This window comes from Ornithorhynchus anatinus, chromosome X1 (genome assembly GCF_004115215.2).
Source record: "Ornithorhynchus anatinus isolate Pmale09 chromosome X1, mOrnAna1.pri.v4, whole genome shotgun sequence".
In the NCBI taxonomy this organism is placed as follows: Eukaryota; Metazoa; Chordata; class Mammalia; order Monotremata; family Ornithorhynchidae; genus Ornithorhynchus; species Ornithorhynchus anatinus.
This window is the reverse complement of record NC_041749.1, coordinates 40,842,819-40,855,703: the sequence shown is the minus strand read 5'-3', so window position 1 is coordinate 40,855,703 and position 12,885 is coordinate 40,842,819. Positions and strand designations below refer to the sequence as shown.

At 45.8% G+C, this 12,885-nt stretch overlaps 1 protein-coding gene across 2 annotated transcripts in view; it reads left to right on the top strand.

Moving 5' to 3' along the window:
- The window catches only part of LOC100079342 (solute carrier family 22 member 5-like), a 54,946-nt gene extending 42,782 nt beyond the window's left edge, over positions 1-12,164 (top strand). Inside the window, exons 8-10 of one of the 2 annotated variants that reach the window (XM_007669818.3) lie at positions 2,857-3,039; positions 5,036-5,171; positions 10,764-12,164. In XM_007669818.3, the coding sequence (XP_007668008.1) occupies positions 2,857-3,039; positions 5,036-5,171; positions 10,764-10,854 (410 nt within the window). In that variant the 3' untranslated portion in view covers positions 10,855-12,164. The remainder of the gene's footprint in view (positions 1-2,856; positions 3,040-5,035; positions 5,172-10,763) is intronic. The other variant, XM_007669819.3, reaches the window with a different exon arrangement.
- The last annotated feature ends 721 nt before the right edge of the window (positions 12,165-12,885 follow it).

Sequence of the window (12,885 nt, the reverse complement as noted above, 5' to 3'; positions counted from 1 at the left end):
TATTGATGGTGATGACAAAAAATAGGTCCTGTAAGGAAAGGATGAGGGATTTGGGTAGCTTATTATTATTATTATTTTTATTATCATTATTAAGTGCCATCGAGTTGTTTCCGATTCATAGCGGCTCTCTGGATATACTTTCTCTAGAACGTACTGATTATTATTATTCTTCCATTGTCATTATTATGGTCACTATCCATCTAGCTCCTGTTCTCCCTCTTCCATGTTTTCTCTGAACTTTTCCTAGCATTAGTGTCTTGTCCAGAGAATCAGTCCTCCTGATTATGTGTCCAAAATATGCTAATCTAAGTCGAGTCATTTGGCCTTCCGAAGACCACTTTGGTTTAATTTGCTCTAAAATCCATTTGTTTGATTTTCGGGGAGTCCGTGGTCTTCGCTAAAGTCTTCTCCAACACCACATTTCGAAGGAATCGATGTTCTTTCTATCCTGTTTTTTCACTGTCCAGCTTTCGGATCCATAGAGAAAAGGCGACCGTGGAATAAGTATATCTGTCAGTCAACGGCACTTACTGAGCACCTGCCGTATGCTGAGCACTGTTCTAAGCCCTTGGGGGAGCACAATAGACTTAGTAGATGTGATCTCTGCCTTCAAGGACCTCTTAAGTCTAGTTCCTATTGATTGTCCGAATGATTGGGCTACCAGAAGAACTCATATGGTCCCCAACTCTGGAGACCTTTATGAAAAGAATTAAACGCTCATCCGTCTTGGAAGGTTTTGTCATTTTCTTGCCTGGAGGGCTGGGCTTGAACCAAATGACCCATCCCTTCAAACTCTGTCATTCTTGGATTCTTGACCCCTCCAGGGAGTCAAAGGAGCCTGCATTTGCAGGTCAGGAGCCTAGGGGTTTAATAGGTATCATGGGCAGTAATAATGGAAAGCTAGCATATTGGTTGTGTCTGTCTCAGGCAAGACTGGCAGCAGGTTAAAGGAGGTAAAGAATCTTTACAGAAGCCACAAGCTTTTTAAAAGCTCAAACTACATCCTTGTCTTTGAACGTCCCACCTTCATCTGCAGTCATTCTGGTAGTGTAGCCATAGAACAGAAGTGGTTTACCATTGTCTTCTTACGTGCAGTAAACTTGAGTCTCCACCCTCAACTTTCTCCCATGCTGCTGCTGCCCGGCACAGATAAGTTTTGACTTGTAGCAGATTCTTTCCACTCCCTAGCCACTGCACAGGTTAGGAATGGAATGGGTTGGGTATGCCTCTGTTTGACTCTTCCTCCCATAGCCAAGATTGGTAGAGTACTGAAAACTCTCCAGGGGTGATCCTGAGAGGGGAAACTACATCCTACGTGTTTCCTAAATTAGGGCTATTCGATACCCATCTTTCCATCCCAGTTGGGCCCAGAAAGGATTCAAAGTGTGAAGTCAGGGATTTTTATCCCCTCAGGGTTCCCCTTGACTGCCCAGGGGTCTCCCCAACTGTCCCCTCTGATGTGTTCCTGGCCCCCCGTGGCCCCAGGCTACCAGCTTCATCTGCCACCAGGCCACTGTATGCAGGGAACTTGGGGGCAGGGTGAATATAAGGAAAACAAATTAGCCTAAAATAGTGCTTGGTAAAAACCTGCTAGTAATTTCGTTGGTCCAGGCACACCCCTTTGCCTGTCTTACGCAAGAGTAAATAGTCAGGTGGTATGTTTTTTGACATACCCCCTCCATTCACACTGCCTTCCTAAGGAAACCATTTCCTGGTTCAAGAGGGCCATAGAATCAGATCCGTTAAGACACTGCCCATTCGTAAGGCTGCCAGACACGATGATGTGTTTTTTACAAGCCTGTTGGGGCACGGAGGTGAGAGCCAAGATCTTAAACGCAGGCCCTCAATCCTGGAAATGACATTACCGAGTGAGCCGAAAGGTAGAAAAGTTTTATTTTAGCAGGTCGACTTTAGTCGACAACGGATTGGAAACTGGGAACCCTTTACCGTAGGCTTTAAAGCACTCAATCACCTTGCATTCTCATACCTCCTTGATTTGCTACTGCAACCCAGCCAGTACTCGCTGTTTCTCTGAAGTCAACCTACTCAGCCACATCCTGCCTCTGGCCTGAAACTCCCTCCCCCTTCATATCCAAAAGACCAGCCATCACTCTCCCCTCCTTCAAAGCCCTGTTAAAAACATTTCCTCCAAGAAGTCTTCCCTGACTAAGCCCTCATTTCCTCTTCTCCAACTCCTTTAGAGAAGCAGCATGGCCTTGTGGCCATGTGGAACATGGGCCTGGAAGTCAGGAAATCATAGGTTCTGATCCTGGCTCTGCCACTTATCTGCTGTGTGATCTTGGGCAAGTTACTTCCCTTTTCTGTGCCTCATTTACCTCATCTGTAAAATGGGGATTGAGACTGTGAGCCCCGTGTGGTACAGGGTCTGCGTCCAACCCTATTTGCTTGTATCCACCGCAGCGCTTAGTACAGTGCCTGGCACATAGTAAGTACTTAACAGATACCATAATAAAAATAATAACTCCCTTCTCTGTCACCCTTGCACCCCCACAATGATTTACACCCATTATTCACTCCTCCCTCAGCCCCACAGCACTTATGTTCACATCTGTAATTTATTATTATTAACGTCTGTCTCCCCTGTAGACAGTAAGCTTGTTGCGTGCCGGGAACATTTCTAACAACATTATGACAGTGTACTCTCTCAAGATCTTAGTACATTGCTCTGCACCCAGTAAATGGTAAATAAGTATGCTTGATTGATTGATTTGATTGACCTCGTAGCCTTAGAATGGAGCTGGCAGTTGGTGGCACAGAATGGTGAAAATGAACAGGGCATCCATCTGGGACTTCACCACTATGCTTTCTTTCTCTTCCCTCTCGTCGTTTATGTAGATTTAAGTCAACTGTCTATCTCTCTGGTGATGTCTGGAAAGTTTGGGATCACCGCTGCTTACGCCATGGTTTACGTATACACGGCTGAGCTGTACCCGACCGTAGTGAGGAACATGGGGGTTGGGGCCAGTTCCATGGCCTCACGGTTCGGCAGCATCCTGTCTCCGTACTTCGTTTACCTCGGTGAGTTTATCGGGCTGTTGCCCGCCACGGGGCACGGGGTGAACTGGGACTAAACACCCACGGGGTGAGTTGAGGGCAGGGATGACCGACGTGGATTTTCTTAGCCCCGGTTCATAGGCCTGAACACACTGGCCCGCCTGTCCTATCAGGAGTCCAGATACAACAGAAACAAACCCAAACCGAATCAGCCCTGGCAAGAGTTGATAGACCTCTGTCATCCCTCTCCTGGAATGTGTGATTCTATTCATGAATTTATGCCCCACTCCTGAAATTAGGAATCTGAACCATTCGGGGCTTCTGCGACGGAGCGAATCATTTCTCAATATCTTCTAGCATCTATTTTTCTCCCAGCAATATTTATCTGCGTCATGATTAGCGATCCTCACACTGGAGTTGGACCAAAGCACCAAGAGCTGTTTGGGTTTTTTCAGGGGGATCCTATGTTTTTGCAAACTAGAGTCATCCTTAAAACTTTAGAGTTTTAAAGGGCTGGGAGAATGGCCAGGAAAGAGTGGCCACCATCTAGGAGCCACTCCTCCGCCATCCTATTGTTCATTCAAAATAATAATATTATTCATTCAAGTCATTGTTGTATTTATTGAGCGCTTACTGTCTGCAGAGCACAGCACCAAGTGCTTGGAAAGTACAATTACAGTTATTAATAACATTGATAGTAATAGAATAGTGGTATTTTTAAGCACTTACTATGTGCTAAGCACTGGATTAGATACAAGTCATCAGTTTTGACGCATTCCCTGTCCCACATGGGGCTCACAGTCTTAGAAGAGAGGAAGAACAGGTATTGAATCCGCGTTTTTCAGATGAGGAAAAGAAAAGTGAAGTGACTTGCCCAAGGTCACACAGCAGGCAAGTGGCAGAGTTGGGGTTAGAACCCACATCCTCTTGTTGCCCAGGCTCTTTCCATTAGGCCACGTGGCTTATCATTCTTTTACCCAAGGTGTTTGTATTTAATTAAGATAGTATAATGATATCATTATTCTGGGTTGAAAAGTGACTTCACCCAAGATATATGCGTACGATATGTGTGGCTCAGTGGAAAGAGCCTGGGCTTCGGAGTCAGAGGTCATGGGTTCGACTCCCGGCTCTGCCACTTGTCAGCTGTGTGACTGTGGGCAAGTCACTTAACTTCTCTGTACCTCAGTTACCTCATCTGTAAAATGGGGATTAACTGTGAGCCTCACGTGGAACAACCTGATTACCCTGTGTCTTCCCCAGCGCTTAGAACAGTGCTCTGCACATAGTAAGCGCTTAACAAATACCAACATTATTATTATATTGAAACTGTTGTCCGGGGGATTTTGTTTAGCCTAGAATTGGGCAATAGAGTATTCTTTCTTATTTCTTTTTCTTTTTTTAAATGGTATTTGTTAAGTGCTTAGTATATGCCAGGCACTGTTCTAAGCGCCAGGGTAGATACCAGATAATCAGGTTGGGCACAGAACGTGTCCCACATGGCATTCACAGTCTTAATCCCCATTTTGTAAGTGAGGTGAGGCCCAAAGAAACCATGTGATTCGCCCAAGGTCCTACAGTGGACTAGTGGCGGAGCCAGGATTAGGACCCTCCCCTTCTGACTCTTAGGCCCATGCTTTTAATCTCAGTTAATAACTTTCCTCAGCCACTGTTCCACTACAGAGAACAAAGGTTGACAAAGCTGGAGATTGTGACTTTAGAGAATGGTATTAGGCGTTATGTCATCAAATGCCTATTCTTTATATCATGTAACCTAGCTCTCCTTTGTTTAGGAAGACTGTGCCCCTAGCAGTGGCATTCGCTTACGGGTCCGAGCAGGGCTGGGAAGGGTAGTTCAGGCCATAGAGCCCCAACTCCACCCTGCCCACCCAAGACTTCCCCTCGTCGTGGTCACAGTTGTAATCTTTGCGGTATCTGGAACTGTTTTGATTTTGATTACAGAAGATGTTATTCCTGCATCAGACCATGTCATAAGGTGCTCTCCTGTCTTATGGACTTCTAGGTGCTTATAACCGGTTCCTGCCTTATATCCTCATGGGAAGTCTGACAGTAATGACAGCGATTTTGACCTTGTGCTTCCCAGAAACCTATGGACTTCCCCTCCCACAGACCATTGATCAGATGTTGAGTGTCAGAGGGTAAATAAATCTCTTCCTAACTTCTTTCTTCCAAAATGCTGTGCTACCGATCAGTCGATCAATAGGACACTGCAATCCTAGAACGTGATGGTGGTTACGTTCCTGACGAACCCCCGTGTTGAGGAAATTCACAGCCCTCAACCAATACCATTCGCATCCGCACACCCGTTTCTTTTGACATCGCATCGTGTTCTCTGCAGGTAGATGAGAATTGTCAGAACATTCCTTTATTTCGTAACCACCTGAAACGGGAAATGCAAACATGCAGTGTGGAAGGATTGAGTGGAGTAAACGAGCACCTACTGAACGCTGAGCCCCATAATAAGCACTTGGGCAAGTACAATAGAGATAAAAGATGCAGTCTCTGCCCTAGAGAAGCTTAGAAACTAATGGAGAGGGTCTGGAGGCACTAGTTATTTGCAGTTAAAGGTAGGATAAAGTTGGAATAGGCAGAAGGATAGCTTGGGGAGTAAGGTTACTAATAATAATGATGATGTTCGTTAAGTGCTTAGTATGTGCCAAACACTGTTCTAAGCCCTGGGATACATACAAGCGTATCAGGTTGGACACAGAACCTGTCCCACATGGGGCTCACAGTTCTCAATCCCTGTTTTACAGACGAGGTAACTGAGGCACAGAGAAGTGAAGGGACTTCCCCAAGGTCACCCAGCAGACAAGTGGTGGAGCCGGGATTAGAACCCAGGGCCTTCTGGCTCTGTCCATTACAACCTGCTGCTTCACATGGGTCTGATCAGGAGCAACAGACAGGCCTCAGTTCTGAGGCTTTGGGATCAAGAACCTGCCCGGAGGGTTGATTACCATACCAATGGCTGGCTCAGCATCGCTCACTCTCTCGTCCACTCCAGGCATGTCCCCCTCCGCAAGGCACAGGCTGCAGTGAGCGAGGGGGCAGGCCCAGGGAGCGGTAAACTGAAAAGGACCAGCACAGTGGTTGCCCATGGTAGCCAGTTAGCTCTCAGTTAGCTCTCTTGATTCCCCGAGCAACAGCAGGACTGATAGGAGAACAGATCAGTAGACAATAATAACAATTATGGTATTGGTTGAGCGCTTACTATGTGCCGAGCACTGTTCTAAGCACTGGGGGAGATACAAGATCATCAGGTCGGACAAAGTCCCTGTCCCACATGGGCCTCACATTGATCCCCATTTTACAGATGAGGTAACTGAGGCACAGAGAAGTAAAGTGACTTGCCCAAGATTGCAGAGCAGACAGGTGGCATAGCCAGGATTAGAACCCACATCCTCCGACTCCCAAGCCCGTGGTCTTTGCACTGGGCCAAGCTGCTTCTCTAAATGGATCTGTAGAGTACGTAGCTTTATGTACTCTTATACGCACAACACACATGTCTGTGAGAGTGTGTGTTTGTGTGTGTCTGCAGTCTTGGGAGCTGAAGAATTTCCCCAGAGTGTGAGTGCAAAGGGGAAAATAGAGTGTATATGTGTGTCTGTTTGTGTGTGCGCAAACATATCCCATGGGTGACTAATTGGAAAAAAGTACTAGGGAAGATGTTGAGTTGACAAGACCTAGGGAGAGGGAGTTCAGTCAGGTATTGATTCCTGAAGGAAATGGGATTTCACATGGTTTTGAAGATGAGGAGAGCTGTGACCTGGCTGTTTTGAAGGTGGAGGGCATTCCAGCATAAGCAAAGATATTAGCGATGGGTCCGATGCAGGAGAGGGGAAAGGGACTTAGAGTGAGTGGCTGAGCTTGGGAAAGGTTGAGAGTGGAATGTGGGTAATAGCGAAGAGAGCAGATTTATAAGAAGCAAAGAGCTGGTAGAGATCCAGGAAGCCAATGGCTAGGCGTTTCTGTTCATTCAGTTGAATTTATTGAGCGCTTACTTTGTGCAAAGCACTGTCTACGTACTGCTGCTTCTTCAGATGCCATCGAGTCATTTGCGACCTATAGCAACCCTATAGACGCACCCTTTTCAGAACGTCCCATCTTCTACCGTAAAGTCGTTCTGGTGTGTGTATCCAGAGAGTTTTCTTGGTAAAGGTACGGAAGTGGTTTAATAATAATAATGTTGGTATTTCTTAAGCGCTTACTATGTGCCGAGCACTCTTCTAAGTGCTGGGGTAGATACAGGGTAATCAGGTTGTCCCACGTGAGGCTCACAGTTAATCCCCATTTTACAGATGAGGTAACTGAGGCACAGAGAAGTGAAGTGACTTGCCCACAGTCACACAGCTGACAAGTGGCAGAGCTGGGAATCGAACCCATGACCTCTGACTCCGAACCCCAGGCTCGTTCCACTGAGCCACGCTTACCGTTGCCTTCTTCCACGCAGTAAAAACTTGAGCCTCTGCCGTTGTCTTTGATCCACGTTTTGATCACTTGGTCATCTGCCTTTGACTTTTTCCCATGAAGCTGCCGCACGGCAAAGGTGAATCAACTTTGTCCGATGCTTCAGCTTAGACCTTTCCATTATGGATAACCCTATATGGCATACCTTTAAGCCTCATCAGCATACGTAAACTCTCTTGCCACGTTAAGGTGTCGATTCACAGAAGAGACAAAGTGCTTGGGCGAGTACATTGTAACAGTAAACGCATATTCCCTGCCCACAGTGAGCTTACAGTCTGTTGTGTTTGAGGAGTAGAGTGACATGTCACTAGAATGTAAGCTCTTTAGGGCAGGTATTGTGTGTCTTAATTGTGCCCCCACCCCCCTCCTTGCCCCGAGTTTAAAGCAGTGTTCTGCATAGAGTAAGCACTTAACAAATACCACTGACTGCTCGATTGGTTTGCCTAGTAAACTGAAGAGAGGAGAGACCCAGGGAGGTGGGTGTTACCGCAGGCAGGATTTGATGAAAGTTAGGACCTTGGAACCTTCTCAGGATCACACCTCGAGAGTTTGCAATATTCTGCCGGTCTCAGCCACGGGAAGGAGAGTCCAGCAGGGACATACCCATTCCGTTCCTAGCTTGGGCAGTGGCTAGCGAGTGGAAGGCAATCTGCTACAAGGCAAAACTCACCTGTGCTGGACAGCAGCGGCATGGGAGAGAATCGAGGGCGGAGACTCAAGTTTACTGCGTGGAAGAAGGAAATGGTAAGCCACGTCAGTATTTTTACCAAGAAAACTCTATGGAACCATTACCAGAACAGTAGCAGATGGAGGTGGGGCGTTCTGGGAAAGATCTGGCCATGGAGTCTCTGGCATAAGACAAGAACCAAGTGGTGGTCATTTGGGTGAAGAGGAAGGAGGTAGAGCTGGGAGTTAATGGAGAGGAAAGTGGACCAATTCTAGTGACATGTTGAGTGTGAGAGATAAAAAGGCACTGAGTTTCTGGGACAAGGAGGGAGGATGGTGATGCCATCTGCTGTTTTGGGATGAGTTTCAGGCACTGTGACATTCACATGGAGATGTTCCTGTGAGATTGTAGAGCTGGTAAGAGGGTGGGACAAAACGGGTAGATTTGAGAGTCATTACACAGAGGGGGAAGATGAAACTGGTAACAGAAGAGCTTCCCCACAGAGCGAGTGTAACGGGAGAAGAGCAGAGTATACAAGATAAATGTTGTGGGAATATCCACAGTTAAGGAATAAGAGAGAGAAGATGAGTCAGTGAGGAGACAGAGAAGTGTCTATAGAGGTGTAGACCAGAGGAGGAGGAGGACCAGATGAAACTATTTCAGAGAAACCAAGGCTGAATAAAGTTTCCAGAACAGAGCGATCACTGGTGGCAAAAGCAGCCATGAGGCATCAAAGAGAAACTCCTTACCATAGGCTTTAACACACTCAATCACCTGGCCCTCTCCTACCTTACCTTGCCGGTTTCTTACTAAACCCAATCTGCACACTTCGCTCCTCTACAGCCAACTTTCTCACTGTACCTCCATTTCGTCTCTCTCACCGGCAACCCCTTGCCCATATCCTGCCTCTAGTTTGGAACTCCCTCCCTCTTCATTTCTGACTTGAACACTCTCCCCGGCTTCAAGCCTTTGTGAAGGCACACCTCCTCCAAGAGGCCTTCCCTGACTGAGCCCTCCTTTCCTCTTCTCCCACTCCCTTCCACATCACCCTTGCACTTGAATTTACACTCTTTGCTCACCCCTCCATCAGCCCCATAGGACTTATATACTTATTCATCATTTATTTATATTAATTTCTCCCCATATAGACCGTAAACTCCTTGTGGGCTGGGAACATGTCTACCAATTCTGTTATAGTGCACTCTCCCAAGTGCTCAGTACAGTGCTCTGCACAGAGTAAGCATTCAATAAATAGGATTGATTGATTGATGAGGTCAAGAGGGATTAGGACAGGCTGGCTATGAAGAGGTCATTAGGGGCCCTGGTGAACACAGTCTCAGAGAATGGAAGGGGATGGAAACAAGATGGCAGGGAGGCCAGAGAAGAGGAGGAAAGAAAATGAAGGCTGTGGAATTTAAATGGAAATTCATTCATTCAATAGTATTTATTGAGCGCTTACTATGTGCAGAACACTGTACTAAGCGCTTGGAATGTACAAATCGGCAACAGATAGAGACAGTCCCTGCCCATTGACGGGCTTACAGTCTAATCGGGGGAGACAGACAAAAACAATATCAATAAATAGAATCAAAATGAATAGAAATGGACTCTGAATGGAATGGATATAGAATAGAAAAAAATTAAAAAAAAAGAATAGAAATGGGAGAAGGAAATTGGTGTAATAGGTAAGAAGGCCCAGTGGGATCCAATGAGTGGTCTTTTAGTGTAGGAGAGACTTGAGCATATCCTTTAAGTATGGAAAAAAGGAATGAGCATTTAAGGAACTTTTTTTGTAAAAGTTGATTGCAAAGCATATTCAAATACCGGAAACACTGGCATTTCCATGCATTGTTACTGCAGAAGAGCCTAAAGCAAACTGTGACATTCATTAATTAAGAACTCCCAAAAGTCTCTCTGCCGGAGAAATGACACAATCCAGGGAACTAAGATCTCCAACGAGAATTGCTTAAAGAGAGCAATCAGTAGACTTTAGCTTTTGAAGATTTTTAAAACCGAGTGTACCCACTCTTTTCCTATCTCATCCTGCGCTGAGATGCTTGCAATACATTGAGGTGCCTCCACCAGAATGCTAGAGTCAGAGGGTCTCAAGAAGAGCATCTCTGAAAAATAGTGTAATGTTAAGTATTATTTGACGATGCTAACTTAAAAAAATTTTCCCGTGATGAGGATAGTGGCATATATCAAGTTCTTACTAAGTGCTGAGCACTGTTCCGAACACTGGGTTAGATACAAATTCATCAGTGGGTCACAGTCCCTGTCGTACATGGGGCTCACTAAGAAGAAGGGGGAAACAGATGAGGGCACTGAAACACAGAGAAGTAAAGTGACTTGCCTAAGGTCTCGCAGAGGACAGGTGGCAGGGCAGAGCCGGGATAAGAACCTACGCATTTTAACTCCCAGGTTCGTGCTCTTTCCATTAGGCGATGCTGCTTCTTAGATGATGAGGGGGTGCCCTTTGAAGTATATATTTGCATAAGTTGTCTTCAGATAGTTTCAGTTAAAAAAAAATCCTTCTCAGATGAGGTGGAATACCTGATTCTTAACTTGTTAAAAAAAAAACAAAACTGTTTTACAGAGGCAAATCCAAGCTAATACCCCAGAGTAACAAAGACATCTCAAAAGAGGATGAAGAAGATGTGACCATCTTTAAATCTACACCCCTTTGAGGAAATCTCCACTTTCTGGAAAGTCGAACTGAAAACTCAAGACTTTGTCCTGCTCAGAAGGCCTGGGGATAACACTAAGTGCCCTGTAATTTCATATCTGATATTTATTAAATTGAGGCAGTTTTCACATTGCTGTGGATGTCAGTGCTTAAAAGAAACTCCAATTTTAATCGAACTAATGACATTAGGAAGGGGAAAGACACTAATGAGCTATATGTGGTAAATTTCTACATTAATTTCCTACTGCAAGAAAAAACCACTAATGGAATAAGGAATTTCTTTACTTCCTTACCCTTCCCCGGTTAGAGACAGTGTGCAGCAGTAGTGGACAGGAAATAACTTCAGCCAACCATTTACTTTCTGTCCCTGTACCTTTATCAAGAAACACACCCCCTGGGCTGGGGAAATCTGGCTGTATTTTAGGTGGAGACCAATTGCAAGTATCTTCTTGGACGGAAGATGAGCTGCCTGAAAGAATCTGCTAGCAAAAGTCCTTCAATCCTCTGGGAAGGCTGCGGGGGAGAGTGTTTACTTGTTGGCAAGGAATCGAGCAATTCCAGGTCTACTTAAAAAATAGCTCATTTTGAACCTGCACCAGAATTTCTCACTTTCCTTTGCCTGAGATCATTAGGTTGAACTTTGGGCGGCCTCTCGGAGAGGACAGGCTTTCCTGAGGTCAGTGAGTCTGTCGCATCCCTCGAGGACCTGGATGTATTCGACAGTCTCGGGTTCAAGGCCCCGTATCACGGTCTGACTTGAGGGAGCTGGCCCTGGGAGACCCCAATGGGGAGAGAGCTCTGCACAGCTTTTAGGGAACAGTCTTCTCCCAGTAGTTTGTTCCTTTGCTCACCGGGGAGACTACTAGGCTCTGGAACTGGGGAGCTTGCCGTAGGGGAAGGGAGCCCCCCAAAGAGGTGTTTAGAGTCGTTGCTTTGGGGTCTGCGGGCTCACATAGCTGAACCTTTGGCCTTTCCCACCTTCCCAGCACAGAGTCTTAGCATCGGGTTCTGTGGCCCCCCGAGCTCAGTTACTGAAAAAATCCTTTGGGCCCAAAGGGAAAAATGATCATTCCATTGACTATGGGCTATGACCTCCTGACAGAGGCGTTGGAGTGCAGGATACTTCAGATACCAGGAGAACCTAATAGGACCCTGAGAAGAATCTATTTGAAACATCAGGTGTGGATTTCTGCCAAAATCACAAGACAAAGTATTGCACCATGTTGATTTTAATAGATTATTTTTACTTCACCTCATGTGACTGTATCTCCTAAATAAAATAGTTTTGGAATAAATCAATCCAAATCCTGAGTTGCTGCTTGTGTACTTAGCTTTCAGTTTTTCTTCCTGTTTAACATTTGACTTTTTTTTTCTCGCAGGCAGCTGGACTTTGGGGTTAGAGTCAAACCAAGAACAAAGCAACAGACCCTATTCAGGCACCTGTTGACAGTTTCCATGTAGATTAATCACTCTGTAGATTTTCTGTGGCCTATTTCTAAACTCTCACCTGCCACAGGCCTGTCTTTCCGCTTGACGCGTTCTCACCCGGCAATGTTCTTGAGCCACAAGCGTGGCTCTTCCCAAGCCTCATCTTTCCCCATTGCCCAGACCTGTCCCAGCCACGTGCCAATCTAAGCCCAAACCACCATCCCCTTTTTTTATCTGCTGAGGCTTTGTTCTTTTCAGCCCCCACTTCTCCCATCCATTAACCTGGAAACGTGTCTGGGCCTCAGTTATCTGTGAAATGGGGATTAAGACAGCCCCAAGGTCTATGTCCAACTTCATTCATTCAATCATTTATTGAGCACTTACTGTGTGCAGAGCACTGTACTAAGCACTTGGAAAGTACAATATGGCAACAAATAGAGACAATCCCTACCCAACAACGGCTTTACAATCTAGAAGGGGGGAGACTGTAAGCTTATTGTGGGCAGGGAATGTGTCTGTTGTATTGTTACATTGCACTCTCCCAAGTGCATACTACTGTGCTATGCTCACAGTAAGCGCTCAGCAAATATGACTGACTCTTCTG